Below are 27,419 nucleotides of genomic sequence, written 5' to 3'. Positions count from 1 at the left end.
CGCTGGTATCGGCACTTGGGCTCGAACATGCCCTGGCACTTACCGGTTAATTATAGCCGCGGATAAGAAGGGTGGAATACCCTCTGCTCATCGTTGTGGTTCTTTGTCTGGTGCGGTCAGCACTGCCAGATAGCTTCGACCTCGGAATGCTGCAGTGTTTTTCTTAATTTATTATTATTTTTTTTTACTCTTCAGTTGCTTGTAAGTTTACCATACACGTAAAGCGCTATTTTTGATGGAAACAATCATGTTAAAGCAGGATTAGCTTGAGCTGATACGCTGCAGACATTCCTGAATTCCTCCCGGGCTCTCGCATCCTAATATAAATCCCACTTACGCCACAAAACATGAGGTGGAATTCCGTATCACTTTCAATGCTGCATTAGCTGAGGGGGCTAGGCCTCTGACTCAGACCCCCAAAACAACCTTAGAACCACAAATAGCGGGGCCCAGGACAGACTGTAGAATGCATTTTATGTCCCTGCAGAGCCTTTTCTCACAAGAGTCTAAACAACACGTGCTCTGTCTGGTTCTTGGCCCCCAGATGGAATTTTTTTTTTCCCCCTCTGTGCAAAATTATACGTTAATGGATTGATAATGTGCGTCGTTAAAAAAACCGCCCGGACTTTCCATTCTGGTGCAGAGAGACGTGATGAGGCATTTTCTCTTTGAGAATCACAAACCCAGGGCTAGAACGTAAATGAATGCACTGTCAAGAATGAGACTAATTGTTAGTCATGACAACCAAACCACCGTTTCAAGAACCTTCATTGGACATGAGACTGAGTACAATCATGCTGCTGTTTTCCTGAATATGTGCTGTTGAAAATGAAGTGTCTTTCAATCCCTCTGAAGCAAAAGGATGACATATTTATGTCTTGATGGACATGTCCCCTCAGAATTTTTAAGTTATTAAGTTATATAAACCGGTAGACCACCCTTTGCCATGACCTTTACTGAAGCCCCCTTGACCAATGCTTTAGAGGTATGGCTCCCTACAAGTACCAGTTAAGATCCAGTTAATCTTAACCTGTCATCCATGTCAGCATAGAAGAAACTGATTGCGTCCGCACTTGACTTAACAAGTCATCAGGTTAAAGCACCGTTGCCATGAATCTGTATGATGACGTCAGTCTGGGTCTGAACCCGAAGGTTTCTTCTGGTGTCCCACGCGCACAGCTATGCGAGCTGCCACGCCGTTGTGCTGTAGAACGGTCGACCGCTTCCCAAGGTTTAACCGTTGGCGTTGAACCTGTTTTCCAGAAACACCGTGCTCTCTCCCAGAGGCTAGCCGGCTGCTAGCGGGGCTGGTTGGAAAAGCTTGGCTGGGACATGCCGTGACCCAGAACGCTTTAGTAAGAAATTTATATCTGGTTTTTCGGGGCGTAAAAGCCTGCAGAGTGTTTTGTGGGTTTGGCTAAGACGCAGAGAGGCATTTGAGGGAACATTGATGTTTTAGTCTTTCTTTCTTTTTTTTTCTTCTCCCCCAGATTTGTTGGGGAATAAATACTTCAGCGTTGGTTATTAGAGAATCTCATGCGCGGAGGGAAAGAACCACACAAGCTATTTTCAGACGGACCGAATCCAAGGTTCTCCATAGCAGCTGTTATTAGAGGACTGCTCAGTCACTTAGATAGATGATGGGGCTTCATGGCTGCTTGTGAAACTCTACAGACACTGTGGATTCTTACTGCCGGATTAGTCATATTTATATATAGACACAGCTGGCTTATAGGCGGTAGATTATCTTCCTATTTCTTCTTTTTACCCTTGTTTTTAGTGAGTTACCTTTGCCTTTTTAAGTAATGCTCAGTTGCCATAGATGTAGGCATCTTCGATGAATACATATTCTGGAATAATATGTAAAAAAAATTAAGTAAATAAAAAATCACAGGCTTCTATCTCTATCATACATGATTATGATAAAGAATAATGAGTGCTACTATACCTATTTTCAAAAGATTTCCAAATATGTTAATGCACACTTGTTTATATTGAAGTTACCAACTTCATTTTGTGAATTACAGCAGCCTATTTTGCTGTGCCATGATACTGTCTGTCCACCATTAATTTCCGCCCAGCCGTAAGTGCACAGATTGAGCGTCCGTGTGCAGGATAATGTGTCTTAGCACGCCAGACAGCGATACAGAAACAGGGTTTGAAATGTGGGGTTGTTCAGGGTTCAGCCGGTGCTCAGTGTCTGGAGCGACGGCCCTCGGTGCTTAATGAAGACTCTGGTGTGTTTTATTCCTGGTTTGTCTGACGGAGCGACGCTGATAAGCGCGGTATCGAGGGCTCCTCCGCTCGCCGGTTACTCCTCGGTAAGTGATGAGCGCGTAGACAGAGTTCAGAACCGAAAATGAGCAGCCCTGGAGTGTTTCTCCTTCCCCTACCCCCCTACCCCCTACCCCCTTATCCCCCTACCCCCCTACACCCATACCCCCGTACCCCCCTACACCCATACACCCATAGCCCCCTAACCTCTGACCCCCCTACCCCTACCCGTACCTCCCTACCCCCCGACCCCCCGTACCCCCCTACCCCCTTATCCCCCTAACCTCCGACCCCCCTACCCCCCTACCCCCCTATTCCCTACCCCTACCCCCCTACCCCCCTACCCCTGCCTCTGGCCTGGACCCAGCGGACTTATGTAAACACCCGTATCCTACTTCAGAAAAAATAAATCGGCCCTCTGAAAAAAAGGAGGGAAAAAGAAAAATGTCAGTATTTCAGTGCTGTGTGACTGCAGGCAGCTGCCAGGGCTCGCCCCTGCGAAAGCTGATACAACGTCAGATACCATATTCCTAATTATTCTTCTGGTTGTCCGCCGTTTTTGAAAAATATGCAATTTCGGGAATGCTACTGTGTATTGAGTTTCGGGAGGTTTGAGCAAAGACATTTGACGGAGGAGACAGGTTTTTGGAAAAAAGAGTGTGCTTCATTTTTTACATAGAGAATGTTTAACTGTAGGGAATATTTAACTGTAGTAATGCTGAATCCATTCATGAGGCATTTCCCTGTGGATTCCAATACTCTTCTGTCTTTTCTGTTATTCAGTTAATTAGAGAAACTGTTGTTTAACACCTTTGGTCTAGCTCGCATTTGCCTTTTAAATACCATCGAAGGTCATCGAAGACACAGCATTTTTCAAGAGGTAAGAAGAGGGGGAATCAAAAACTAAAAACTGTGCCATGCTTGTGTTTCAGTAGTACTATTTTTTCCCCCATTCACACCTCTGATGTCAGCTTTAAATTTGTGCTTCATGGAAATTATTAGGCCTGCGTGCCAAACTGACCTCATTTTAGCCACAGACCGCTACTTAGCTATTCCTTAGCTGACTGTACCCTGGCAGGGTTTGTTATGCTGAAGCTGGACTATATTTAAAAAATGCACCTTATTTATTTTATTACCTCTTTTTACTGAATGCACTGTAGACTGGTGTTCATTGAAGCACACACACACACACACACACGTTTGCTCTAAATTTCCCTCTCTCACTGGTTCAGTCAGACATGCTTAGTGTAGCAGTTTGTCTCTGGTACACCCCCCATTCAGGAAAGCTTTCTGTACAGGCCTCTTGGCAAGGTGCAGGTAGTTATTGCCTGTTCTTTTGGGGCTGCGAGATTTTTCCTGAGAAACCAAATACCAGCTGCCTTTTTCCCTCTCCAATGAGGAGGCCTCAGCTGCCCCAGACAGGCTCCAGTGCCACAGACAGGCTCCTGTACCCTGTGCCACAGACAGGCTCCTGTACCCTGTGCCACAGACAGGCTCCTGTACCCTGTATCACAGACAGGCTCCTGTACCCTGTGCCACAGACAGGCTCCTGTACCCTGTGCCACAGATAGGCTCCTGTACCACAGACGGGTGCCTGTACCACAGACAGGCTCCTGTGCTGTATGGGGAGGGGCTTATGAGCTGAAAGTCTTGCTCTTGTAGTCTTTGTTCTGTGACCCGTTTCTTGACCCAAAGCTCTGGCCCTCTTTCAAACTTGTCCTTAGATGTCTTTTTAATAGATATCCAGTTATTGGGATGTCTGTGGATATTCTTGGATCATGCAGTTCTGATTCAGACCCAAGGACAGAAGGTTGATCTTTATCCTGACGTGAATCCGTTTTGTGTTTCTGTGAAGACGTGCGCTGAGACGCACGGCGGCTGGTGTTACTGTGGTCCCGTGATCTGTGGGGGTCCGACCACAGAAACGCGCCGCGCGGCTAACGCCGGCTCCGCTGGTGAACCCGTCGCGCCTTTGAGATAACACAGCTGTGCAAACTCAAGGCTAAATCATTGATTTCTCAGTGAATAGTGTCGTGTCCTGACCCTCTTTATCTCTGGCCTCTACTGACTCGACTGAAATGCCTCGATGCCTTTTCTCCTTTTCTGCTTTAATGTAAATTTTATGACCCTGTCTTCTGACTTCTTTGTCTTGCAATAGTTTCCAGCACTTTTTCATTACCTACAGGGAAGTTCTGTTTACTAATTGAGCACATTAAAATGACACGAAAGTATGCAAAAGCAAAAAATGCTTCCTTGCATTTTTAAATATTTAAAAACTGAGAACAAGATGTGTACAGATTGTGTTTCTGGGAACAGTTTGACGATTTGTCAATGCGGTAAGACAGTTTCACTTGCAAGCAAAAAGTAACTTAAAACAAGTTAATATTTTGGACTTGAGAGAAAAAAAATAAGCTTTCAAGTGTCATTGCAAGGTTAAAACAGTTGTTAAGACAGATTTATTTGTTTGGTTTTTGCAGTGTGGATTTCAATCCCTGCAGGGACACTAGTATTTTTTTTACCAAAGCACTGTACACCAGCGGTTATTATAAGAGCTGTGAGTGATATATAAGAGGCTCCTCTTAAAAAGCCTGTTCTGTAAGAACACATTTGTTCCGCGGATCCGCGGAGATGGACGGGGCGGTGCGGGCCTTCTGACAGGGGTGTTTTACGGTTCCCCCTCTGGGCCCGCGGGCCGGTCCGGCTCGTAAAAAGTGTGGTTTCTCCAAACTGCGAGCAGATGGCACGGAGTGTCCCGCCCCCCGGGCTGCGCCAGGGCCTCCGGACACACGCCACGGCGCGGGGAGCTCAGGTGTTTCTCATCCACCGGGCGGCACCCGACCAGGAAGCCCCAAATTTACTGCCCCGCGCGGAGTATTCTTTTCCCCCTCTCTTTTTCATCCCCCCCTTTTTCTTGCTCTCCTTTGCTCACTGGAGCGTGGCAGGAGCTTTGATGCCAGGCGAAGGGCACAAGGCCGGGGGGGCACAAGGCCGGGCACCGGGAGCAAGCATGCGGGCGAGGGTGGCACGCCGACTTCGAATCTGCGCTCTGCGATGAGCGAATCTCGCATGGAGATCTAACGTGTGGAATAAGAGAGCTGAAGCGATCCCTGCCTGCTCTGTTTCCAGCTCTTTCCGTGAAGGGATTTCGGCCCCTGTACGGGTGCTCTGTTTATCAGACCGCCGGTTCCTAAACGGGACGGGGTATCGCTGGGATTCTCGTTCTGAGAGCGTTCTGCGGCTCTCTTAAAACGCTCCCCCCCCCCCCCCCCCCCGGTGAACGCTGGAAGGAAGCTGAACCTTTGGACCCGAGGCTCAGCTTCATTAGGCTGAAGTGGGCCTGAGAGGGGCTGAGATTCAGGCTGGGCCGCGATCTGCTTCGCCCACCAGTGTCAGATTTTTAATTTCACATCATTATTCCTTTTTACAGTTACAGCCATTTGAGGTTAAGTCTGTGGTTTTCAAGGTTGCTCTGGACAGGTACAATACAGTTAAACTAAAAACAGTAAATGCACAGTAGCTATTCATAATGCTGTACGTCTATAACTTCTGACTCTGTTTCCCTGCTGGACTCCCCCCTGGACGCACACGGCTGCTTTGAGCTCCGGGCTTCCTGCCTGTCTGCGCGCTCTGGGGCGTATACATCCAGACGCGTGGCAGTAATAATATACGCCCTGCTGCGGGGTTACCTGCGCAGCTCGGCTCTCCAGGGGAAAGACCCTAAACGAGGGGTCTGCTCCTGCAGTGAGAGTGATGGCTCTATCCTGTTCTGTGCCGCGTCTCCTGGTCACCTGCTCTTCATAAAGTTCACTTCCTGGTTTCTGGAGCTCGAAGGCCTAACTTTAGGCCTGCAGCCTTTGTACCGGGCCTGGTCTGGCTGACTCCTGAGATCTCAAATTGATGGAGTATGTTTGGTGTATAATAATGGCCGGGGAGGGGGGTGGGGGGGGGGGGGTTTGGGCAATGCTTGTCAGAAGGGAGCTGACCGAAACCAGGCTGGAGAAACGGGTGAAGGCCTGTTCTATTTGAGGTGCACCTGGATACTTACTGTACTTCTCTCTGTACTCCAGCGAAATGTCAGACATCTGTAAAGCATCTGCGCTGGTATCTCATAACACAAGGCATTTACGGTTCACAGGTCCTGCTCAAGTTAAGACATAAATAAGAAGGATAAATGTGTTTTATTTTCCATGTTTAATGGTCAAAGGGTAGGGTTTTTTGCCCAGACAGCTAATACAGGGCCTAGCCCTGAAAGTGGAATCATAGAAAAATGTCAGAAAAGGGTAAACGAGATGGCCAAAACCTCGTGTTTTAGCTTGCCAGATTATTCAGTTGTGAGCAAGATTTACCATCTCTGAAGCGCCCCTGTTTTTAACATTGGCGTCCTGTGCGAATAAACGTGAGTTTTCCTGGCACCAAACTGCGGTTGCTGTGTGCAGTACTGAGGGTGTGGTCCTCACCTTCATGTCTTAATCCTGGTAGCCAATGCGTGTTATTAATGCTGGGCACCCAGGCTGTGGCTCAGGGCTTTTGATCAGTCCCGTCAGTCTCAGGAGCTCTAGTCCTTGGGTATGCGTAAGCGCACGGATAAGGCGTGGCCCCACGTCTCCCAAAAACGTCCAGACGAGGGCTATAATACGCCCCTCGCTCTCCTCCAGACTAAACTTTTTACTGCTGGAAAGGGGTTCCGCGGCCTGAGAGCTCACACGTCTGCTCGTTCTCTTTCCGTCCGGCTTTATCTCTCTCCCGATCTCGTTCTCTTATCGCCAAATTCCGTTTCGGTTTTTCCCGAGCCGTTGTTTTTCTTGGGGGCGTGCCGGTGTCACGGCGTTGCGGTTCGTCGAGAAAGCCGTTCTCTTCGTCCGCGTCTTCGGGGAGGTGACGCAACGTTTCTGCGAGCGCGCCGTGGGACGGCGGTTTCGGGCGACGCCGACAGATGTTCCAGTCGAACGACGCGAGGGACGCACCTGTTTCCCACGTCCCACGGCCGGTCGTTAAAAAAAAAGAAAAGAAGAACAGCGTTACAGTACGCACCTCAGGCTACGCGGAGCATTATAACTGCCACATGGAGTTATGGCTTTGTGAAATATATATTTTAGGGGAAAGCGGGGCCAACAGGGTAGCTTTACATAATTATGTTTTTACTGAAGCCTTCGTTGAGCCTCTGAAGAGGACATTATGATGCGTGCAGCATATTGAATATATTTGGTTGTGTTTAAATTCATAATCAAAACTGCTTAAAGTCCCCATCAGCTGCTGTAGCCCAAGCTACTATAGTTGTAATGGACATAAAATTCTTAATGCTTTTTCCCCTTTTTTTCCCAAGTTTGGAATGCCCAATCATATTCAGTTGCCCTGAGCTCTGCTATTGGTTCAGGAGAGTGCTGACAAACCCTCTGATTGGGCAGCCGAACAGGTGGATTTGTGGGCCGTAATTGACCATTGGGGATCTGGCTGACTGAAGTCATGCGTTTCCCTATATGGCTGTCGACCACAGGCAGTACCGCCATGGTCGGGGTTCGCTATCAGGCAGAGGGGTCTCCAAGGTGGTTGCAGAGTTTTTGGGAAGGTAACGGCAGCCACTGAATAACGAGCACATGTTGAAGACATCACGCAGACACGGGAAAGATAAACATTTCATTTTTCTGCCGGGGAGACTGGAGGCAGGGAGAGAGGGTAACTTTCGGCCAGAAAAAAAAAGTTTGCATCTCAGCTTCCCGAATGTGAGTTGGCTCGGAGAGCGCGGGAGCACCTGGTGGTTTCCATATTGAGTCTAGCCGCTCGACTGCGGATTCTCCAAATCGGTGTGTTTGCGTTGCGCAGTGCAAACGTCATCGGGAGGTGAAATGTAAGACAGTAAAAGCCTGAATTGTCTGATTGTGTTTGGCTGTTGGAGGTCAGTGCTGGCTGGTATGGGGCCCGGGGGGGAGGGGGGTGAGGGGGCGGGGGTGCCTGGGCTTCTGGATAGTAATGGGAAAGGAGACCACACATGTACTGCTGAATCTGTGAAGTTCTTCTTCGGATTATGATTGAGTCCCAGTTAACTGATCGCTGTTAAATAATTGTAACAGCCGAGATGGAAGAATTTTGCTTGCGCTGCATTGTGGATGTATGCAGTGTAAGAGATCCAGAGCTTAAATAAGGCTGTCGAGCTGACCGTGGATGAGAAGACATTAATTAAGTGTGTTTCATCGGTCCATGTTTGCGTGACTCTTTATAAATCATTCTAATCTGGTGTAATGAAGAAAATAATGCTCCAGCACTATGCAGTGTTCTCTGCTTTGTAACGCCTTTGGCCATACCGGTTTTGCACTGCCATACCAACAAAGCACATTTTGTTTTGACTGGAGAGAAAGAGTGGGTGAAAGGTGTTTAAGAAAGGAGCGATTGTTGGTAAGTTGTTTGTTTCCTTACGACGTTCACGCCAGTTGGTTACTTAATCGCTTCACCACTTATTGTGTCCCAGCCACCTGTTAGCTGCAAAAGCACTTTAATCGGTTTGACATTATTCATAGGTCATAAAGAACAATGAAAGCTGTATGACTTTGCTTGAAAACTTTGAAAAGTGAAGCTGTCTGGACTCCAGATATATACAAGCTCTTTGGCCCTGTCTCACCTTGCTTGCACGAGGAGGTAGTGGTTGGAAACTTTCTCCAGCCTGGTCTTTACTCCACACTGCTCTTTACTCCACACTGGTCTTTACTCCAGCCTGGTCTTTACTCCACCCTGGTCCACCCTGCTCTTTACTCCAGTCTGGTCTTTACTCCACCCTGGTCTTTACTCCACCCTGGTCCACCTAGGGCATGGAGCCCTGTTTGTGCTCAGGATACCCGGCCCCTCCTCTTCCCCTCTCCCGTTGCCAGGGGCAACACAAACAGGCCCGGACCCGCCGTGGGAACTCCGGGCGTGTTCTCCGCGTTTACCTTCTCAGCGGGAATGGCGGCTGTGGCTTCCTGTCCCAAAGTCCCGCCCCCTGCTCCGGCCCTCTCTCATTGTGGCGCTTCCTGTGAACGCTCTGCGTTAAAAGTGTGACCCGATTTATGAATTATTAATGACGGGTCCCCCGCCTGGGTGGTCTGTTGTTTCAAATGGCTAATATTTCCTGAAGCTCGCGTAAAAGCCACACCTACACAGACAGGCATTTATTCACAAGCACAACACACACACACACACACACACACACACACACACACGTGCACTCACACACACACGTACACACGCATGCTCACACACACATGCACTCACACACACGCATGCACGCATGCAAACACACACACACACACACACGCACACACTCACCCATACACACACTTGGCCACTTTCTCTGAAACCCTATGGGAACCCTCGAAGGCCACATAATTACATTGTATGTTTCCACTTATTTTAGAATGTTTTGGACGCTACATCAAGAGACACGTCTAGGCCACATGCGTTTTCGCTGGCTCAGATATAATCATCACAAATGGAGCTCAGTGTTTGGTCGGTTAGCGATTATGAGTGCTCGTAATGGACCACTTGGCTGGAGGTCTTTTTCTGCTCCACAGACTACCGCACCACATCTCGCTGTGCAGTTCAGGTGACAAACCGAGACCGGGGTGAAGTGAAGTATTGTTTAGACCTGTTGTAAGCCAACATTGGCTTGGAGTAATTGAGTAATTAGTCATTTTAGATCATTAGGATTATTTGCTCTTAATGATCAATTAACTTATCAGAAACATCTTTGTGGATGCAGATTGTTGACTCCAATTAGATTTGCAGTAATGCACTGTGTGCTTCTCAGGTTTCTTGAGGTTATTTGGGCTAATTGTATCATAAAAGCTATGGGAAGGACACATGGAAGCAATTGACTGTTGGCAGAATCTCTCTCTCTCTCTCTCTCTCTCTCTCTCTCTTTCCCTCCCTTGTTCCTTCTCTCCCTCATGCTCTATACCTCAGTGGGCTTGGCTAACACACCCACAGAACTGTAGCTCGTTGTAACCGTGCTCTGTGTTTTTAAGCACACAAGAGCACAGTTAAGAGCACTGTTTATGTAGAGGACTTCCAGAAGTGTCGACGACAGACATCCTCCTCTGTACGTCTCCATTCAGCCGAATCGCTGCACACATGGGCAGAATTCCCTGGGCTCCCACCCGATCCTATTTTTAGAAGTGTTCCTGACCCCTGTGACATTTGTCTGAAGCTGGTCTGATTCGAAGAGCTGCGTTTGCAGCGTCTGATGAGGAAATCCATTCGCAACACCTCGAGCCTGGGCCCGTTCTTCAATGATACTGCCGAACAGGCGCTCCTCGCTATACGTTGACCCCGTTTCCATCTTTTCACACTTACTTCCTGAAGTTATTCATTTTCAGTTCGCGTTGAATCAATCCCACGCTTGAGCCATTTCGTCTCAACTGCAATGAACCAATAACCTATCGGATATTAAGTCGTGTTTAAGACCATAGGATACATTGTGAGATAAAGTTTTTACGAATAATTAGGTGGTTTGTATGTCTATGTAACACCATAAAAATACTTAAAAGTGTTTAAGAATAGAGTTATTGTTGTTTAAAGTGTCAGGAGAAGACCTTGCTGAGTTAGCTGCAAGGTGCTAATGCCGCGACAAGCCAAGGAGACCTTTAGCTGGTAAAAACCAGTTGTGCCACATTGAGTCATGGTCGGCTGCTTGCGGAGCTCAGGGTAGATCTAGAGATGTGTCAGTAATAAGGCTCAGCCCGCAACAGCGAGCAACTTTAATCATCCGATACGTCCAGGAGCTGAGCACTTAGAAAAAGACGCTGATGTTGAACTCCGATCAAGGTCTGGACGTGAAGAGGACTGTCGGCAGCACTTGAGGCGCTCCATGCACCTCGCAGGATGTCCTTCAAACCGTGTAGCTCCTGCACTCGTAGTATTTACAGAAGTTGTCCTTTTTTCTCGGCAGTTTAATTTTGTGGGGGTGTTGCGTGTGACGGCCCAAATACTTCTGTAAAAGGCGGAACCGCGGTATGAGCCTTCGGTATGGGGCAGCGAGTCATTAGCGTTTACGCTTCTTCGTAAACAGCTTTCCTCAGAGCTCGCCGCTGCGACCCGCGTAGATCACGGCTCTCTCGCTGGCCTCTGCCCCGCAGGGCTCGTCTCAGGCCTTCCTGACAGCCTCGCAGAGCCGCAAACGGCCATTTTGTTTTCCGTATTCGCATCTGCAAAATGAAGGTAATTAAGCGGTTGTGCTCTATTTTCGGTTTGTCAAGAGAGCAGAGGAAGAATATTCTGTGTCTTACTTCGGGCCTGTGAACGTTCTACAGCACTTTCTGGGGCAAAATAAGAAAACCACGTTTTCCCAGGAAATAGGCTGTAGTCAAGCATCTATATCTTCTCTTCACAAGATATTTGTGGGCTCTAATAGCTATTAAACTGGCTCGTTTTCTGTGCATTTGGACCAGGATCTATCATGTCATATTAAGTTGAATGTGTGGCTTGAGGAGCATACTCTATGGGTTGATGATTTCTCGCGTCATGCACAGTATAATTGGACGGTAAATCCAAGCATCCTGTGCCCGCTCCCGGACGTTCGTGTGATCTGTTTATGAGCGTGTGCATCACTGCGTAAGTATGAATGTGCAGTTTGTCTGTTCCCGAGAACATTAACGGCGAGTTTCATTCCTGACATTCCTTCTCTTGGCATGCCTTAATCTACCAAACGCCAAGGAAGAAAGCCACAGAGTAGTCACTCAGAAGAGAAACCACCACAAAACATTTTTTCATGAATCAATATTGTACGGCTGATTGACTAAGTAGCGTGGTATGCACAACTGAACCATTTCTCTTTTGGTTGCTTCTCCAAAAAAAAATTGTTTTCCAAGGATGTTAAACTTAATTTAAAGTGAAGTGATAATTGTATGATTAATGTCGAGAAAGGATTTCGGTAAAGAGGTCTGTTGTGGTCTGTTGTGCAATTCCTCTTTTGAGCTGGAACCAGGCTGCTGTACGTCAAGCGAAAGTTTGCTGATCTGGCACAAATGACTTTCCGGAGTTGTAGCACGTGATCTCACTCTGAATTCTGCTCAGACAAAGATTGCCACACGGATAAAGATCCGTCTTTAATGGATTTTTGGATATGCTGTCTGTGGTTGACAGGATAGGCATTTATTTAAAAAGAGAGAGAGAGAGCTTTTAGCGCGCTCATTAAAGAGACCGTCGTGGCACGGCGACGAGCTTCCTCCTCCTCGCGGTTTGTGAGCGTCTGGAGACGCCTGGAGGGCGCCGATAGGAAACGGCTGCTCCTTGTTCCCCTCCCGCAACGAGGGAGGCGTGAGCGCTGTGATCACGCTCCCCATTTCCTGTCTGAAAGCTCCGGCGAGCACTTCCTGTGTAGCGCGCTAATGCGCCGGCCACGTCCGTCACTCCTTTTCCCGCCGATTTCTCAGCCTTCGAACCACCTGACCGTCTGCGCCCCGCCCAGCCTCCTCGTCTAGCTGCCCCGCCCAGCCTCCTCGCCTAGCTGCCCCGCCCCACCCAGCCTTCTCGCCTAGCTGCCCCGCCCCGCCCAGCCTTCTCGCCTAGCTGCCCCGCCCCGCCCAGCCTTCTCGCCTAGCTGCCCCGCCCCGCCCAGCCTCCTCGCCTAGCTGCCCCGCCCCACCCAGCCTTCTCGCCTAGCTGCCCCGCCCCGCCCAGCCTTCTCGCCTAGCTGCCCCGCCCCGCCCAGCCTTCTCGCCTAGCTGCCCCGCCCCGCCCAGCCTCCTCGCCTAGCTGCCCCGCCCCACCCTTCCCGCGTACCGCCGTCGCTGTGCGTAGCTGGAAGTAGCGCCAAAGTTTTCATTACTGTCCTTGTTAAACAAGCAGCAAACACAATAAAGAAAGACATGCTTTTTTTGAGTAATTGGGATCAGGCGAGGGCATGAAATTAAAATAAAACATTACATTTATAATAAGGTTTTCTCAGAAAACAATATAGCTAATGTTTATTTTGTTTCTTATAATTAATATGAAACCTAAAACCGAACCAAATATATAAACCTATAACCAAACCAAAATGAATAACCACTGACTGGGGTTCAACTGTTTATTTTTACAAAGCGTATATGAAAGATCCAGAATCGCAAAATGGCTTTTCCTGAAGTAAACCCATCGGAAAGGTATTTCCTTTGGACAGGTACTTCCATTTAAATACCTGAGGAATCTTGTCCGCTGATTTGTCTCAGTGGACTAAGCAGAACACTTTAATGGTTTGCCAATTCAGCATTATACCTAATTTTAGCCAAGTCGTCTGTCAGGTTTAGTTTTCTATACACTTTTTGCATAAATAAGCTGTTTGCTACTTTAGTATGTTTTTTCCATATTTGGCAGAATTTGGAAATGTCTGTGGTTAATCTGATTACCCCGTATGGCGTGTATTGTACCCTGTCAGTGTGTGTTAACACGGACGTGATGGCGGTGACAGGGAAAATATTCGGGGAGCTATTTTTCCCTGACTGATTGCCTTTATTACCGGATTGCTTAACTTTCAGAATTCCAGTAGATGCTACGCGACATCCGTCTCACCGTCAACGTTCTGGCAGTTCCGACTGCCACGCTCTTCCTTTCTTTTTTCACCCCTCTTTTTCTCCGATGATGGACTGCTCATATATGGATCGTGCGCTGTGCTCTCTCTTCCATAAAAGGACTGCAATTCCGATTTGCGCGCGTCTCGCAGGAGCGTGAAAGGATCCGATTGGCCGGAAATTTCCTGTCATCCTTCGCTAAGATCGTCCCGCCCCGGTTGGCCACCGCCTCTGAGCCGCCGTGAATCGCGACGTTGGCGGATGCGTCGCTCTCCGCGCCAGGGAGCCCCGGCTAGCCACCGTGCTCACGCGCCCCTCGCTAACCGTGACTGTGACCGATTCAGGCCTGTGACCTGGGCCCTAACGGAGCCGATTCACGGTGATTCATTCTCTCTGTCTGGCGTTGTGCATTCAGAGTGGCTGCAGCATGGAGGTGAATGGAGTGCTTACATCAGCCAATGAAAGCTGAAGGACTACGCCGGGTTTGAATAGGCTCTTGATGGGAGAATAATGGCATGTTTATGTGTCCAGCATTTTCTTTTTTGTATCTTATCCCTAATGCAAGTATATTAGTATCATTAATAATTTCTGTGTCTGTCCAGTGCCATTTTTTTTCAAAGCTTTTGGAATATTTGGTTAATTTTAAGGTTGAGTGCCACCTGGTGACCTTGTTGTAGCAAGCAAACAGGACACGGACCATTTGAGGAAACTCTTAAGTGTTCCCAGTTGGAACTGCACTCTTTTCAAAATGAGTTTGCGGCAGTTCAGCGAGTATATATTTGCCGCCCCGCACCATTTTGAAATCAGGATTTGAGGGTTCACACGTAATTTGGCCTGTGGAATTCACAGGGGTGGTTGAGCTCTTTGTTTTTCTGTTTCCTTGGTGACCTGTTCCTCTCCTCTAAGGCGAGTCTGATAATGGGGGTGGAGCCTGTGCATCTTACCTCAACGCGCTCAGGTTGGGGCTAGCTCAGCCCGCCATCCCGGGTCAATCATTTTTTATTATATGTTTGCTAAGTATACACCATTATCAGGAGAGGCTCGCATAGCTGGCATTCTTTTTGAAACATTTTAGCTGTGTCTGCAGTGAGGTGTTTACAGAATCAGTTCAGGTTAAGCACCTCGCTCAAGGCCAGGCCTCGAGATTCAAACCCGCAGCCCCTGAGCTACAGCCACAGCTGTTTAACCGTTAGTGCGCAGTGCTGGGGGATGTCATCTGCTAGTTTGAAGGCCGATGAGAAAAGCTGAGGGAACAGTGGGGGAAACGTGCATCCAGATGTCCGCCACGTGGTCGTGCTAAACGTGCTAAGCTCCAGTGCCTTGCAGGAGTGCACATGCTGCCGTGTGTCTTCTGTTTCCGTGGGGACCAGATATGGGGAGGCATATGATGAACATGTGCTTTTTTTTGTGTGTGTGGGAACAAGCAGGCGGCGGTGGTCAGACTTTGTAACAGCACAGACTTTGTGTGTGTGCGCGTGTGTGTGTGTGTGCGTGTGTGTGTGTGTGTGTGTGTGTGCGTGTGTGTGCGTGCGTGTGCGTGCGTGTGTGTGCGTGTGTGTGCGTGTGTGTGCGTGTGCGCGTGTGTGTGTGTGCGTGCGTTAACGGTACCAGAGGAATGCGTGAAGGGGAAAAAATGGACACGCCACACGTTTATTGCCATGGAGATACAGTGTAGACGGGTTTCTCTGATGCTGTTTGACAAGTGTACTGAAGCTGAATGGTACTGAGTGGAAAGCATATCGATTTACAATCGCATGACCTGATTGGGTAACCCGGTCATTCCGCATTAAACCGTGAGATGCTATTGGATTGTATTCAGAGCTCCATTGGGATAACATCAGTGAGCCCGGTCCCGGATCTGTCCCCAGGCGACGGCCGTGGACTGTTTTCAATATACTTCACGGATCTACTTAGGTTCTGGGATGGGGTTCTGTACCGAAAGATGATCCTGAATGTGCCTTTGGGTTGTGTTGCAAGACGCATCCAGCTTGGCTATGTGGAAGATTTCATGTGCCCTGTGTGAAATTGTGCTCTGGAACAATCTGCTTGTTTAAAAAGAAAAAAGAAAAATGTTAATGCTCCATTCCAGTTGCTATTATTTTAAATTACTGAACTAAATGACAAGCATGTGTTTTCAAACACGTTAATTGCATGCTACCACAAGCAAACAGGACTGTTTGTGTACATTACACCCCTTCTCCTTCTCGTGAAAAAGCAACATTTGAAGTTTGGGAATTAGCTTTGTACAAACTCCAGCCTTTGCCATCTGATAATTACTCCAACATGCAGGAGGGTTTTATTTGTGTTTGTTTTCGAAGAGAAGCCACAAGTATGATAAATCAAGGACGTATTGAACAACAGGGAATATCACAAGGAATATCACAGGGAATCCATTGTGTAAACCTTCAAAACTCCCTGCGTTTACTTGGACTAATTAATTCAAGTTACGCAGTTCAGGGTCCTTGGAGGTACAAAATGTAAAAACTTTTTAAATACAGCCCTATTTAACTTATCATGGGGGTCCCCTGAATACCTTTATGCCTGGGTGGGGGTCCTTGGACCAGTAAAAGTTTGAAGACAGTATATCAGTGCAGGGATCTCGAGATGGAACATCTGCATGTTCAATGTGACATTTGCGACCTTTTGGCCTCCTCTGTTTCTTCTACCATCTCCATGGAAATTCAGAGTGCCTGTACTGACAAAGCTTATTAGTTCTGATAAGGCCATGAATGTCACCCAAGACCAGAGAGACCTGTTTCTTCTCAAAGTGAATAACAATTACCTGCCATTGGTAGATTAATTCGTTTTGATTCCAAAGTGGTGTGTAAGCAAATGAATAACATCTGCCATTTGTGGGAACGATTTGTAAAATAATTTATTTAATTGTTATTGCATACATAAACGATGTAGTCTGTCAGCATTCGTCTGGAAAGAGTACTTCTGGATCACGTTTAGTGGGAGCAATGTACAGTTCTTTTTAACTTGGAAAGTTGGAAAGTACGCGGGTCTTCTGTTGGGGGAATTCTTGTTTGTGGAACGTGGCGATCGCAACGGTCTGCTTGTTTAATATTTGATTGTACACCAGATGCAAGCCACCTTGACGTTGACAGTTAAATCATTAACCGCAGAAATCTACGGCGGGATATGTTAGAGGGAAAGCATATTAGCCTGCTCACGTTGCTTGTCCTCCCTGTGACACCGCCTCTCTCTGTCTGTCTCTATTCACCAACATTTGTTCAGATTTATCTCCTGAGCTTTGAATCAGATTATTTTTAGTACAGCTATTGGTGGGCTGGGGGAAAATTCTTCATATTAAATGTTCCATAAGACATCGGAGACATGGCAGAATTATTCTCATTTTACAGTCAAAATGAATTGAATCTGTGTTTAACATATTTTTGCTGAAATGTTTTGCATGTGTCACAAAAAAAACCAGTGAGTTTCTGTTGACCCTCAAGGGCATTGAGAGCATTTTATGCCGCATGCCGTGACCTCTGGGGTTGGAAATCAGATTTCTATCTCAACTGGACTCACCTGTGTAAATAATAGCGAATATTTTTGAAAATCTGGGCTCGAGCGCGGTTAATCCGAACAGTGCTCTGTCCCAACCTGGAGTAGGAGCACAATTAATCCGAACAGCATTCTCTGTCCAAACCTGGAGCAGGAGCAGGAGCAGTGGAGCATCTTTGTCACGGTGCCGTTGTGTCTTTGCAGCTGACAGACGGGGGCAAGGCGGCCAAGGCCAGCATCGCCGTGGGCGACCTGGTGCTGTCCATCGACGGCATCGCCACCGAGGGGATGAACCACCTGGAGGCCCAGAACAAAATAAAGGCCTGCGCCGGCAACCTGGAGCTCTCCTTGCAGAAGTAAGCCCCGCGGTACTCCTCCGCCTCCGGTCTGCTTCAGCGCCAACCTGTCGCAAAGCGGGCTTCGCTTTTAATGCGCCAGCCTGTTCTTTACCGACTCTCATGTTAGTGTTTCACTAAATCCTTTACATCCTTGATTCCAAATCTCTTTAAATAATTTGGCCGCCTTTATTTTCTTTACCTGAAATGAAATTTTTAGCATGTAACACAAAAATGTTCCCTTTAAGTATATACATTCATAACTGCAGTATAAACATGCTTTTCCCAAGGTTATTGCAGTAGACAGGAAACACATGTACTCTATATGGAAAGCGAGAGACTGTTCCAATCCATTGTCAGCCAACTCAGAAGGGGGCAGCTAGTCCTCGAGCTCACTTGAGCTTACATTTATTTACAGAAAGAGCTGCAACAGAACAGTACCACTAGCTACAGTATGCAGGGGGGATTTATGTGTGCTTAAAGAAATGCAAAAACCACTATTCACCCCTGCGTGACCCCCCTATACCTCCCACCTCAGTGTAATTAATGGTGCAGTCCAGGCATGTGCAAGTGCTGCTACAGAGCTTTACAGTATCTGCGCATCCATGTTTACATATTCCCAGTGGTGCTCGGTGTCTGGATTTTTGGAGGCTAGTCTAAGTCTTTTTTATATGCTTGTTTCTGTGCCCCTGCAGAGTTTGCACACATGTCTGTTTACTGACAAGGCTAATCCTTTGCACACTGAAACTTTTAAAATGGGTCCATATGCACACACACATGGAACGCAACATATAACAGCCTTCAAATTTAGGCTATGCACAATTTAAATGTTCTCGTATCCAAGAGGAAGCCTGAGAAATATCGAAAGTAAGTAAGCCGTGTCCTCCACCGAGCAATTACTGTGCTTTTTGACAGTTGGCAGCTTTTGTGTCACCGTGACGCTTATAACAGCGTAATTACGCGTTAATAGCCGTGCTTATTGATGCTTTATAAACACTGAACGCTCAGATCTTACCCAGTATAGCAGCGACTACGCTGGCGGTGGGGTCGATGTCCTGCTGCTGATGACATTGGCGCCGCTGGCGGCGTCTGGGCCCGCGTCACAGCCGTCACGCAGCTAAGCAGCAACACATGTGTTCCGAGGGGTCAGCCATTCCGTTTCTATAAACATTACAGTGCAGAGAAAAGAGAAGAAATAACCATACCTTACGGGAGGCAGATGGGTTCTGTTATTATAGGAGTTAATCTTCTCTCTAAGTGACCGTGAGCACCGTGTTCTGCGTGTTGTCTCTTCTGATTGGTACAGTAGGTGTGATAATCATCCAACCATGTACATAGCTCACTGTATATGAATTTGATAATGAGTTAGCATATTCATATTTAGTTATTAGACTTACCAGCAAGGCCTATCAGTTTGAAATGCAGCTAAATATTTTGACTGCTTTGAAGCAAAAATCGTTTTTTAATGGCAAATGTGTACACTCAGTATCATGTTGAGGGATGATAGATGTTAAAAAACACAACCTCCGTGCATGCTTTTGGCTTTCTTTTTGAGTTATTATTTTTTATAAATATATTTGGGGTGGAATGGCCTAACTGCATCCCTGCTGGCAGTGTGTACCGAGGTAATGTCAGTGGTTTGAACTCCGTCTCGCAGTGCTCAGAATCTCGATGTGAGCGCGTCACAGCAGGGTAGCTCAGGCTAGCCTTTGTAGCCCGGTCTGCAAACATCATTAGACGGGACACGTTGGCTGGGGTTTGCGCTGAGCGATCGCTAAAGAGGTCGGAAACGTGAGCCTCAGCTCGGACGATTTCTGCGGCACAGTGAGAGACAGGGTTAGGTCAACACGGCTGAGACGACGTGGAGTTTCAGGGGTCAGGGGTCAGGGGTCAGGGAATCAGGGGACAGTGTGTGGACTCATTTTATTGCGCACTGGTCATCAGATCCAGACTTGACAAGAGTAACAGTGCTGAGGGAGAGGAGTAGTTTACTCCCCACTCTAGGCATTGAGTGGCAGACCACCCACTATGACTACAACCCCCATGATTCCACATCGTCATGGATTCCCTGCTGACCTGGTGACTGGACCGGTCGTGTTTTATTGCAGGATTTGCACATGATAAACACTTTACGAGTTTACTAAATTTTACTCATTCTTAATGTAATGACTAAAAATGAGTTGGATTCCACAGCTGTGAAGATGCACTTTGTACAAGGCACCCAGACTGTTGTGTCAGTACTTACTGTACTGAGATTTGTGTGGCCATTGGCTCACTGTGTGTGACTAACATGCATGAACCTGCCTGGCTAAATGTATACATTTCTAAGGTGATGAAGTGGACTATGTACAAAGAAGCTTCTAGAAACTATTGTCCCCCAGAGCTGCCCTGATTGGTTACTGCAGCCGGCTCGGAGCACAGCTGCTTGAGTCTGGGTAACAGGTCTGACGTTCTCCGTGCGGCTATTCGTCTTCCGGCACTTGGATGCTCTTTAGAGGAGGCTCTGTGTTGATGTTCACGGTACATTGGGTGACTTGCGAGAGAGCAAGGGGGGAGGGTTTGGGCAGGCTGGGGGGGGGGGGGGGAGTGGGGGGTATAAATCAGAATTTCCATCAGAATGCTATTCAGATTTTGAATACCTGCTCTAGCAAAGCCAGCTTTGGAAATGATCCCTGAGCCTTGAGTCAACATAGAGGATATGAGGCGGAGAACTGGTCTGGGCTGGTGGCGGGTGAGGAGAGCAAAGTCGCGGACAGATTTAAAGAAGCCAGATTCTGCTCAGCGCTGCCCCCTAACTGTAAGCGGTGGGAAAGCCCATATTAGCTTTGTTAGTCCACGTTTAATAGCGAGGATTAAGCTGTTGTCTTTTCCATTGGCGATGATATTTATTGATTAATTTCTTTATTTGTTGTGTGATTTTTCTTTATGTCCATTAAAGACGTGGTTGTCCCTAGTTAGTGCTCTGTGCTTCTGGAGAATGTTTCTCGAGCGTTGCTGTCGATGGCTCCTTTCCTGCGTGTGGAGAGATGAGGCGCAGCGCTCCGTCCGCGTAGCCCTGGCGGTTCGGTTGCTTCAGCGCGGCACTCTGGGTAAAACATGGCGTGCGCTTCGGCCCGGGCCCTGGCGAGCTTCGCGCCCCTGTCCTCTAGTTTTATCCCGGCGATGAGAGATTAAATGGGGCTTTTTGCGGTCGAATGGAGAAAAATAAGAGCCTTTTAAAGAACCGATTGCATAACTGCGCGTCGCAGAGGAGAGCGATGTGCGCACGGCTGGAAACCACTGCAGCTGATCTGGATGGTTCCAGGCGCAACTTCACAAACACGTCCGCGGTCTGCGTCGCGCGTTCCTGTGCATCCGATTACGCTGGAACTCCAGATGCATGGTTTCTGAAGTATGAAACTTCACTCTTTTGTGTGAATGTGCGTTGGATGATGGAAAGCAGGAAGAGCCAAAGCACGGATACTGGCTCGGGAGGTCTTTGTAAATGCTGTTTGGTGCTGAAGTCAGGGCACGGATTGCCTTTGTGTTTGAGCCGTCTGGACGACAAATGAGGATTAGCGTCGCAGTTTTGCTGTTCTGCTTTGATGTCATTTCCTGTGTGGTGCCCCGGTCACACTGGCTTACCGCTGAAAACCTCTTCAGTTTGACTAACAGCTCTGGGCTTTTACAGCTAGACTAAACCTGTCAGGCGTTTCTGAGTTAAAGCGGTGATTCATGCTTTTGCAAAGGAAATGAACATCAACTTGACTTCCTCCTGGAGAAGTGGTGCGCCAAAGAGCAATTCTTTTGGCTGTTTTAGGCCACAAATTCAAAAATGAATACTTTGTCGATTAGGTATTAAGCACGTAAACTTAAACACCTAATAAACAAAACTGTACACCTGTTCTAAAATACTCATTATATTGTGTTATTCTTAACATTAGAAGCTTCTCTCCGACGAGGAGAAACTCCGGTAAATTAAGACATAAATTGGTGGCAGACTCGGAATCTTTCCCAGTTGCGTGTGTCTACGAGCAATGTAAAAGTCATGTGATCCCCCCCGTTCTTCCTCTGTGGTGACCTCAGCCTCGGGAGTGCTGAACCTATCAGACTGGGTAGGGAAGAGAACACACAGGGAGGCCAGGAGCCCCCTCCCCCCGTCTCTCTGCGTGCTGTCAGCGCCATTCGGCCCTGCGCTGTGATTCATGAGAGAGCCCTTTGGCCGCTGTTGCTGTTTTAGACGGGCTTCACTATTCCCAGCACATCCCCAGTATTCAAATCATTAAGACTGGGGGTGAAGTATTAACAGGGAATGGGGGATTTAACCTGGTTGGCTTTTATTTTGGAAAGTTGAACGTTTGGGGAACGTGGAGGGAAAAATGTTTTTTTCCCCTAATTATGGACTTCACAAAACTGAACTCGTCTAGGTTCGCTGCGGTGGTGTGGTCACGTGACGAGAACCTTCGGCACCTCTCTCTCTTTGCGATTGGCCGACTGTGCCTCCCGGGCCTGTCCAGTGTGTTCTCCCGCGGTCTGTCTTTCTAAGCGCTGTGGTTTTCGTAAGTGGAGCGAACACTTGGTTTTCCTTCCTTAGTTTTGACGTGTATGCATGGTTTCTGTCTTTCGTGTCTTTGAGCAGGAATGACAGGACATGCTGCTGAATCAGCCCTGAGGGTAGCCGGGTCTGAAAATATGTAAAAAAAAAAATATATATATATATAGAATTTCTATATGTATGGGTGTCCATGGCTCAATTTTGGGAAACTTTCTGATAGGCTTATTATTCCTGTCTCCAACAATCTAGTAATATTTCATGGAAAGGAGCCACTGGAATCCTGGCAGCAACGCACTTCACTCAACAGCTAAAGCAGGGCTACCCGACCCTGTTCCTGGAGATCTACCATCCTGTAGGTTTTCATTTCAACCCCAATTTAGCACACCTGATTCTACTAATTAGCAGCTCAACAAGATCTGTAGCTGTTGAATGAGGTGTGGCTTTGTTAAGGTTGGAGTGAAAGCCTACCGGACAGTGGAACTCCAGGAACAGGGTTGGGCAGCCCTGCTCTAGCTGTTGAATGAGGTGAGCTTTGTTAGGGCTGGAGTGCAAACCTGCAGGATGGACGATCTGCTAGAACAGGGTGGGGCAGCCCTGCCTTAGATGGTTCTGTGAGTGCTTGCTTGTTACAGCTGAATACTTTCTCTAGGGTTCAATTAGAAGAATTTAGAATGTATTGATCAGGAAAAAAAAAAAATCGATCCCAAGCTCCAGTTAGGCACAAATGATGATGGTGAGGCAAAGTGCATCTGAGTGCAGGTGCCCTTTAAAGACCTCGGGGGGGGGTCTGTTCAAATGGAAACACATGCGGGGGTGCGTTCCGTTTAGCGGAATTATTCTGTCGTTAGCGCAACAGTCATGCGAGGGCCTCCTCGGTAATCTCGACCCAAATCTCCCTCTCATTGGTCCGCTCCGCGGGGGGATTCGCGGTAATTCCTCTCCCCGCTGTGACCTCATTCGCTCTGGCATCACCTTATCGAGAGCGCCCCGGCTGGCGATTTAAACCTTTCCCTGGCTCGCGACGGAGAGGAGCGCTTTTGAGGTTTAATTGGGAGATCATGTGTAATGGAATGAGAAAAATATGAATCTCCCTTCTGATCGCTGTTTGTTTATCCCTGTGTCGTTTTTGAATCTTATTTTTTTGTGCCGTTGATTTGGAGCTTTCGGTGTGCCTGTTTGTGACAGAGCAGCGACTGAAATCGTGTACGTGAGAAACCGAAAAGTTCGCCCATATCTGACAGCTAGACTCTCGTATTCCCGAACACTTCCACACCGACGGGCACAAACCCTCCTCTGTTGCTGTGTGCTGTTCTCCCTCTTCGTTCCTGGCCTGGTTGTCTTTTGGTCGTAGCGCTCGAGTGATTTCTCCCATTTTAAGAAAGCCATTGCCCCAGTACCCCTCTAATGCACAGGCTCCTCCCACCAGTAAAGCCCGTTATCCGCAGGGTCAGAGCTGCATTTTTTGCATTGTGAAAAGGCAAAAATTCCTTATGAATTTCTGCTGAACTTGCCTATCGTGCCTTATAAACAGTGCCAAAAGGGCTACTCTGTGGCCTTATTACATTAATATACTCCCCACACCCAAAAGGCCCTTGGTGATAAAACTAGAGTATAGGCAGTTTTTTTGGTTTGCGTGAAAGGTGATGGAATCTGGGCTGATGACTCTGCTGACCAGCGGGATCTGGTTTCCAGCGTGCTGGTTTATTCTGATTGGTCCCCTGAGGTGAGGGAGCGGGCCGAACTGTGCCCTCCTCCTGAAGCTCCGCCCACGTCAGACCCGAACCCGTGACACGGTGACGAGCTGCGCGTGGGCTGTACTCTTATTTAAGGACTGTGAGGGCCCCCCGTTTAAAGGAATGGCTCCCTTTCTGGTGTTTTAAAAAAATATTTTCTTTCAGTTTGTATGTTTTTGTTTGGCTCAGACTATTTTTGGTGCAGTGAAGGATATATTAGATGTTTACAGAGGCTTCTGCCTTTACAATGGCTGGCATTAGGGAGATTGTGGTCAAAAGCAAGAAAATGGAGCAGTAGGCCCAAAAAAAAAAAAAAAAAAACATTCAGTAAAAAAAAAAAAAAAAGTCAGATCAAAAAATCCAGAAACGTTGAACTATCCATTTAACAGGGGAGCTATTTCCAAACTGGGGGGGTGATAAGACAAGAAGAGGAACTATATTCACTCTGAGTTGTTCCAATAAGTGTAATGTATAATTTCTTAATAATGAGTGATGAGTTTGGCCACTGCTTTATGTATATATATATATATATATATATATATATTTTTTTTTTTTTAAAGACCACATTGAATTGACTTGGCGGAAATGGAACGATACAGTTCCACGTTGTTCCACGTTGAGCGCTGGGCCCTCCGCATGCCTCCCTGACCGCACAGGAACGCGTGCTGCGTTTCGCTCGCTCATCCCTCTTTTCCTTTCCCTTACACTCATCCCTCTTTTCCTTTCCCTTACACTCATCCCTCTTTTCCTTTCCCTTACATTCATCCCTCTTTTCCTTTCCCTTTTCTCTCCGTTTGATTTATCGCCACTACGGTTTAATTCTGATTCCAGTGGCTTTCAAAAAAAAAGAAAAAAAAGCAGCAGTGGAAAAGTCTTGAAAGTACCGTAATGCACACCGTACATAAATCATGTGGGGAGATTAAACTGTTGTGGGGGTAGGTGTGTGGGGGTGTGCTCTGCAAAAAACCCCCCAAAAAACATGTTATTTTAAGAATTGATACTAAGATTAGCTAGAATCTCACGATTGAAGAAGAACATGCACAGATGACAAATGTTCTGATAATTGCAATGTAATCCCCTGTTATTTAAACAAGTGGAGATTTCTCTCCTAATTTTTCAGCGTTTGCTTTGTGATCCCCTGTAGTTAAAATTAGGGCACTCCCTTGAGCTCTAGTCCAGAGCCAATGACAAACGGCCACATCCTATGCTTACCCAGATTACACGTGTTTACATTTCAAATGGCAGTCAAAAGAAAACCTTAATGCCATTGGAGTGAACTGCAGAGTCTGGTGAGAGGTGAGAACAGTAGCACTGCGCTTGAGTTTGTTGCTAAACACACAGCAGACCTCCATGTCGATGTACGGGATGTTTGTGTCAGATCGGTCTGCCACAGTGCTTCCCAAAGCTGCTTTTGGAGCACTCTCTGTCATCCTGTAAGGTTTCACTCCAACCCTAACAAAGTACACCTTATTCAAGAGCTAGAGATCTTGTTGAGCTGCTAATTAGTAGAGTCTGGTTAGGGTTTGAAATCAAACCTACCGGACAGTAGATCTCTAGCAACAGGGTTGGGGATCACTGGTCTTACATGCTAGCTCGAGTGAACGGGCTGGGGACCAGCAGAGTCTAACAGATCTGCTGACTACGGTGTGCTCGGTGTGTAGATTGACTGCAGTTGCAACCTCCTCACAAGTGGCTCTGACCACAGTAATTGCACGTGCGTGTCAACAATTTCCAGCTTCTTCAGGTTCGGGCCAGTTCCCCCCCCCCCCCGTAGAGAACTGGAGAATCGCTTAAGCCCAGATTCTAAACCTCAAACAGCAACAAACAGTCACGTTGATTGTTCTCTAAGCGAATGTGACTTTGGTTACTGCCTGAGCATGTCGGATTTCTGCATTCATCGCTGTTGGATAAACACTGCGCTGATGGGTTATGGGTAATCTAGACCAGGACGAGAGGCCACAGCTGTACCCCTGAGTGGTGGTGTTGGTGGGGGGGGGGGGGTGGGTGGGAATTTGATTCGTGCCTTCAGCCTTGCTTCTCTATCGCAGCGTAACTCAAACCCAGATTTATGGCCTCATCGTAAAAGATGTCTGACTTTTTTTAAACAATTTTATCAGAAGGAGCACAGTAAATTCCATGTGGAGATACGTTCTGTGAAATTCATATTTTTTTTCTTTCTGCGGCTCTTCCCCAGTCCACTCTAGTCCCTGTTCATCTCAGCTCGTCTCCCACTGTCTCTCTCTGTCTTTATTTGAGCTGGCTGAATTCCCTTAGCTGGCATGACAGAACGGGTACTCTCCCCAAGTTCAGAAAAGTAATATTCATCCACGCTGGCTGCGCTGACCTCCTCTATTCCCCTGTCTCTGTCTGAAAGCCTTTTGGATCTGTGGTGAGTGAGGCCTCGTTGGGTTTATCGTGTGTGCCTCTCTCGTTGGGCCCCGCTCCCTGGCTGCGTTGGGTCGGGTTGGGTTTATCGTGTGTGCCTCTCTCTCTCGTTGGGCCCAGCTCCCTGTCTCGTTGGGCCCCGCTCCCTGGCTGCGTTGGGTCGCGCTGGGTTTATCGTGTGTGCCTCCCTCTCTCGTTGGGCCCCGCTCCCTGGCTGCGTTGGGTCGGGTTGGGTTTATCGTGTGTCCCTCTCTTTCTCGTTGGGCCCAGCTCCCTGGCTGCGTTGGGTCTAGCTGGGTTTATCGTGTGTGCCTCCCTCTCTCGTTGGGCCCAGCTCCCTGGCTGCGTTGGGTCGGGCTGGGTTTATGGTGTGTCCCTCTCTCGTTGGGCCCCGCTCCCTGGCCCGCTCGCGCTGTAAACAGAGGATCTGCGCACGCGGCGATAAAAGCGCTTGCGGGCTGTTCCCATGGCACCGAGCGACGGAACCAAATCTTTAACGAGACGCTCCAACGGAAAGTTAAACACGGCTCTCGGTTGACATTTATCATTAAAATCAGGAGGATTAGACAGGATTGCGTGCGGGGGCGTTCTGTAAATAAGGACAAGCGCTCGCAAATGAAACGCAGGACGTTTAGTTTGATGTGACACACGCACACACACATGTGCGCGCACACACACACACACACACACACACACACACACGCTGTTGCCCTCTCAATGCTGACATATGAAAGCATTCAGTGTCCAACCAAATACTTCCCCTGGGCGTTTCACCCTTAAATAATCAGTCGCCCTCCCCCCCTCCCCCCTGTAATATGGAAAGAAAGACTTCATAGTGCGCTGGCTGCTTTACCAGGTCCTCCTCCGAGGTCCGGTGCAGTAGGGGACAGAGCTGGTGTTGAGAAGGTGGCGATGAGGCACGGCACACGGCCAATAACACGGCACCACCGGCGTCCGTCCGTCACACTTTACGAGGAGCTCGGGGCTGCCTGGCGGCTAGTTTAGGCTGCGCTTCACGTTCCTTATTTATGAACAGCGGGGGGCCTGAGGGGCACGTCCTGGTGAGGGTGATGTGTGTAGAGCGGTTTATGATCCACACTGCCAGCCCGTGCCAGGGATCCCACAGGGTGAAGGT

General features: G+C 47.9%; 1 protein-coding gene across 6 annotated transcripts in view; it reads left to right on the top strand.

Moving 5' to 3' along the window:
- Positions 1 to 27,419, top strand: part of LOC118206278 (PDZ and LIM domain protein 5-like) — a 91,847-nt gene that overhangs the window by 20,584 nt on the left and 43,844 nt on the right. For all 6 annotated transcript variants that reach the window (XM_035378755.1, XM_035378758.1, XM_035378756.1 and 3 more), the window contains exon 3: positions 17,502 to 17,653. In XM_035378755.1, coding sequence (XP_035234646.1) covers positions 17,502 to 17,653 — 152 coding nt within the window. The remainder of the gene's footprint in view (positions 1 to 17,501; positions 17,654 to 27,419) is intronic.

The sequence above is a fragment of the Anguilla anguilla genome, chromosome 10 (assembly GCF_013347855.1).
Source record: "Anguilla anguilla isolate fAngAng1 chromosome 10, fAngAng1.pri, whole genome shotgun sequence".
Lineage (NCBI taxonomy): Eukaryota > Metazoa > Chordata > Actinopteri > Anguilliformes > Anguillidae > Anguilla > Anguilla anguilla.
The sequence above is the reverse complement of the archived record's forward strand: the minus strand, read 5'-3'. Positions and strand labels throughout refer to the sequence as shown.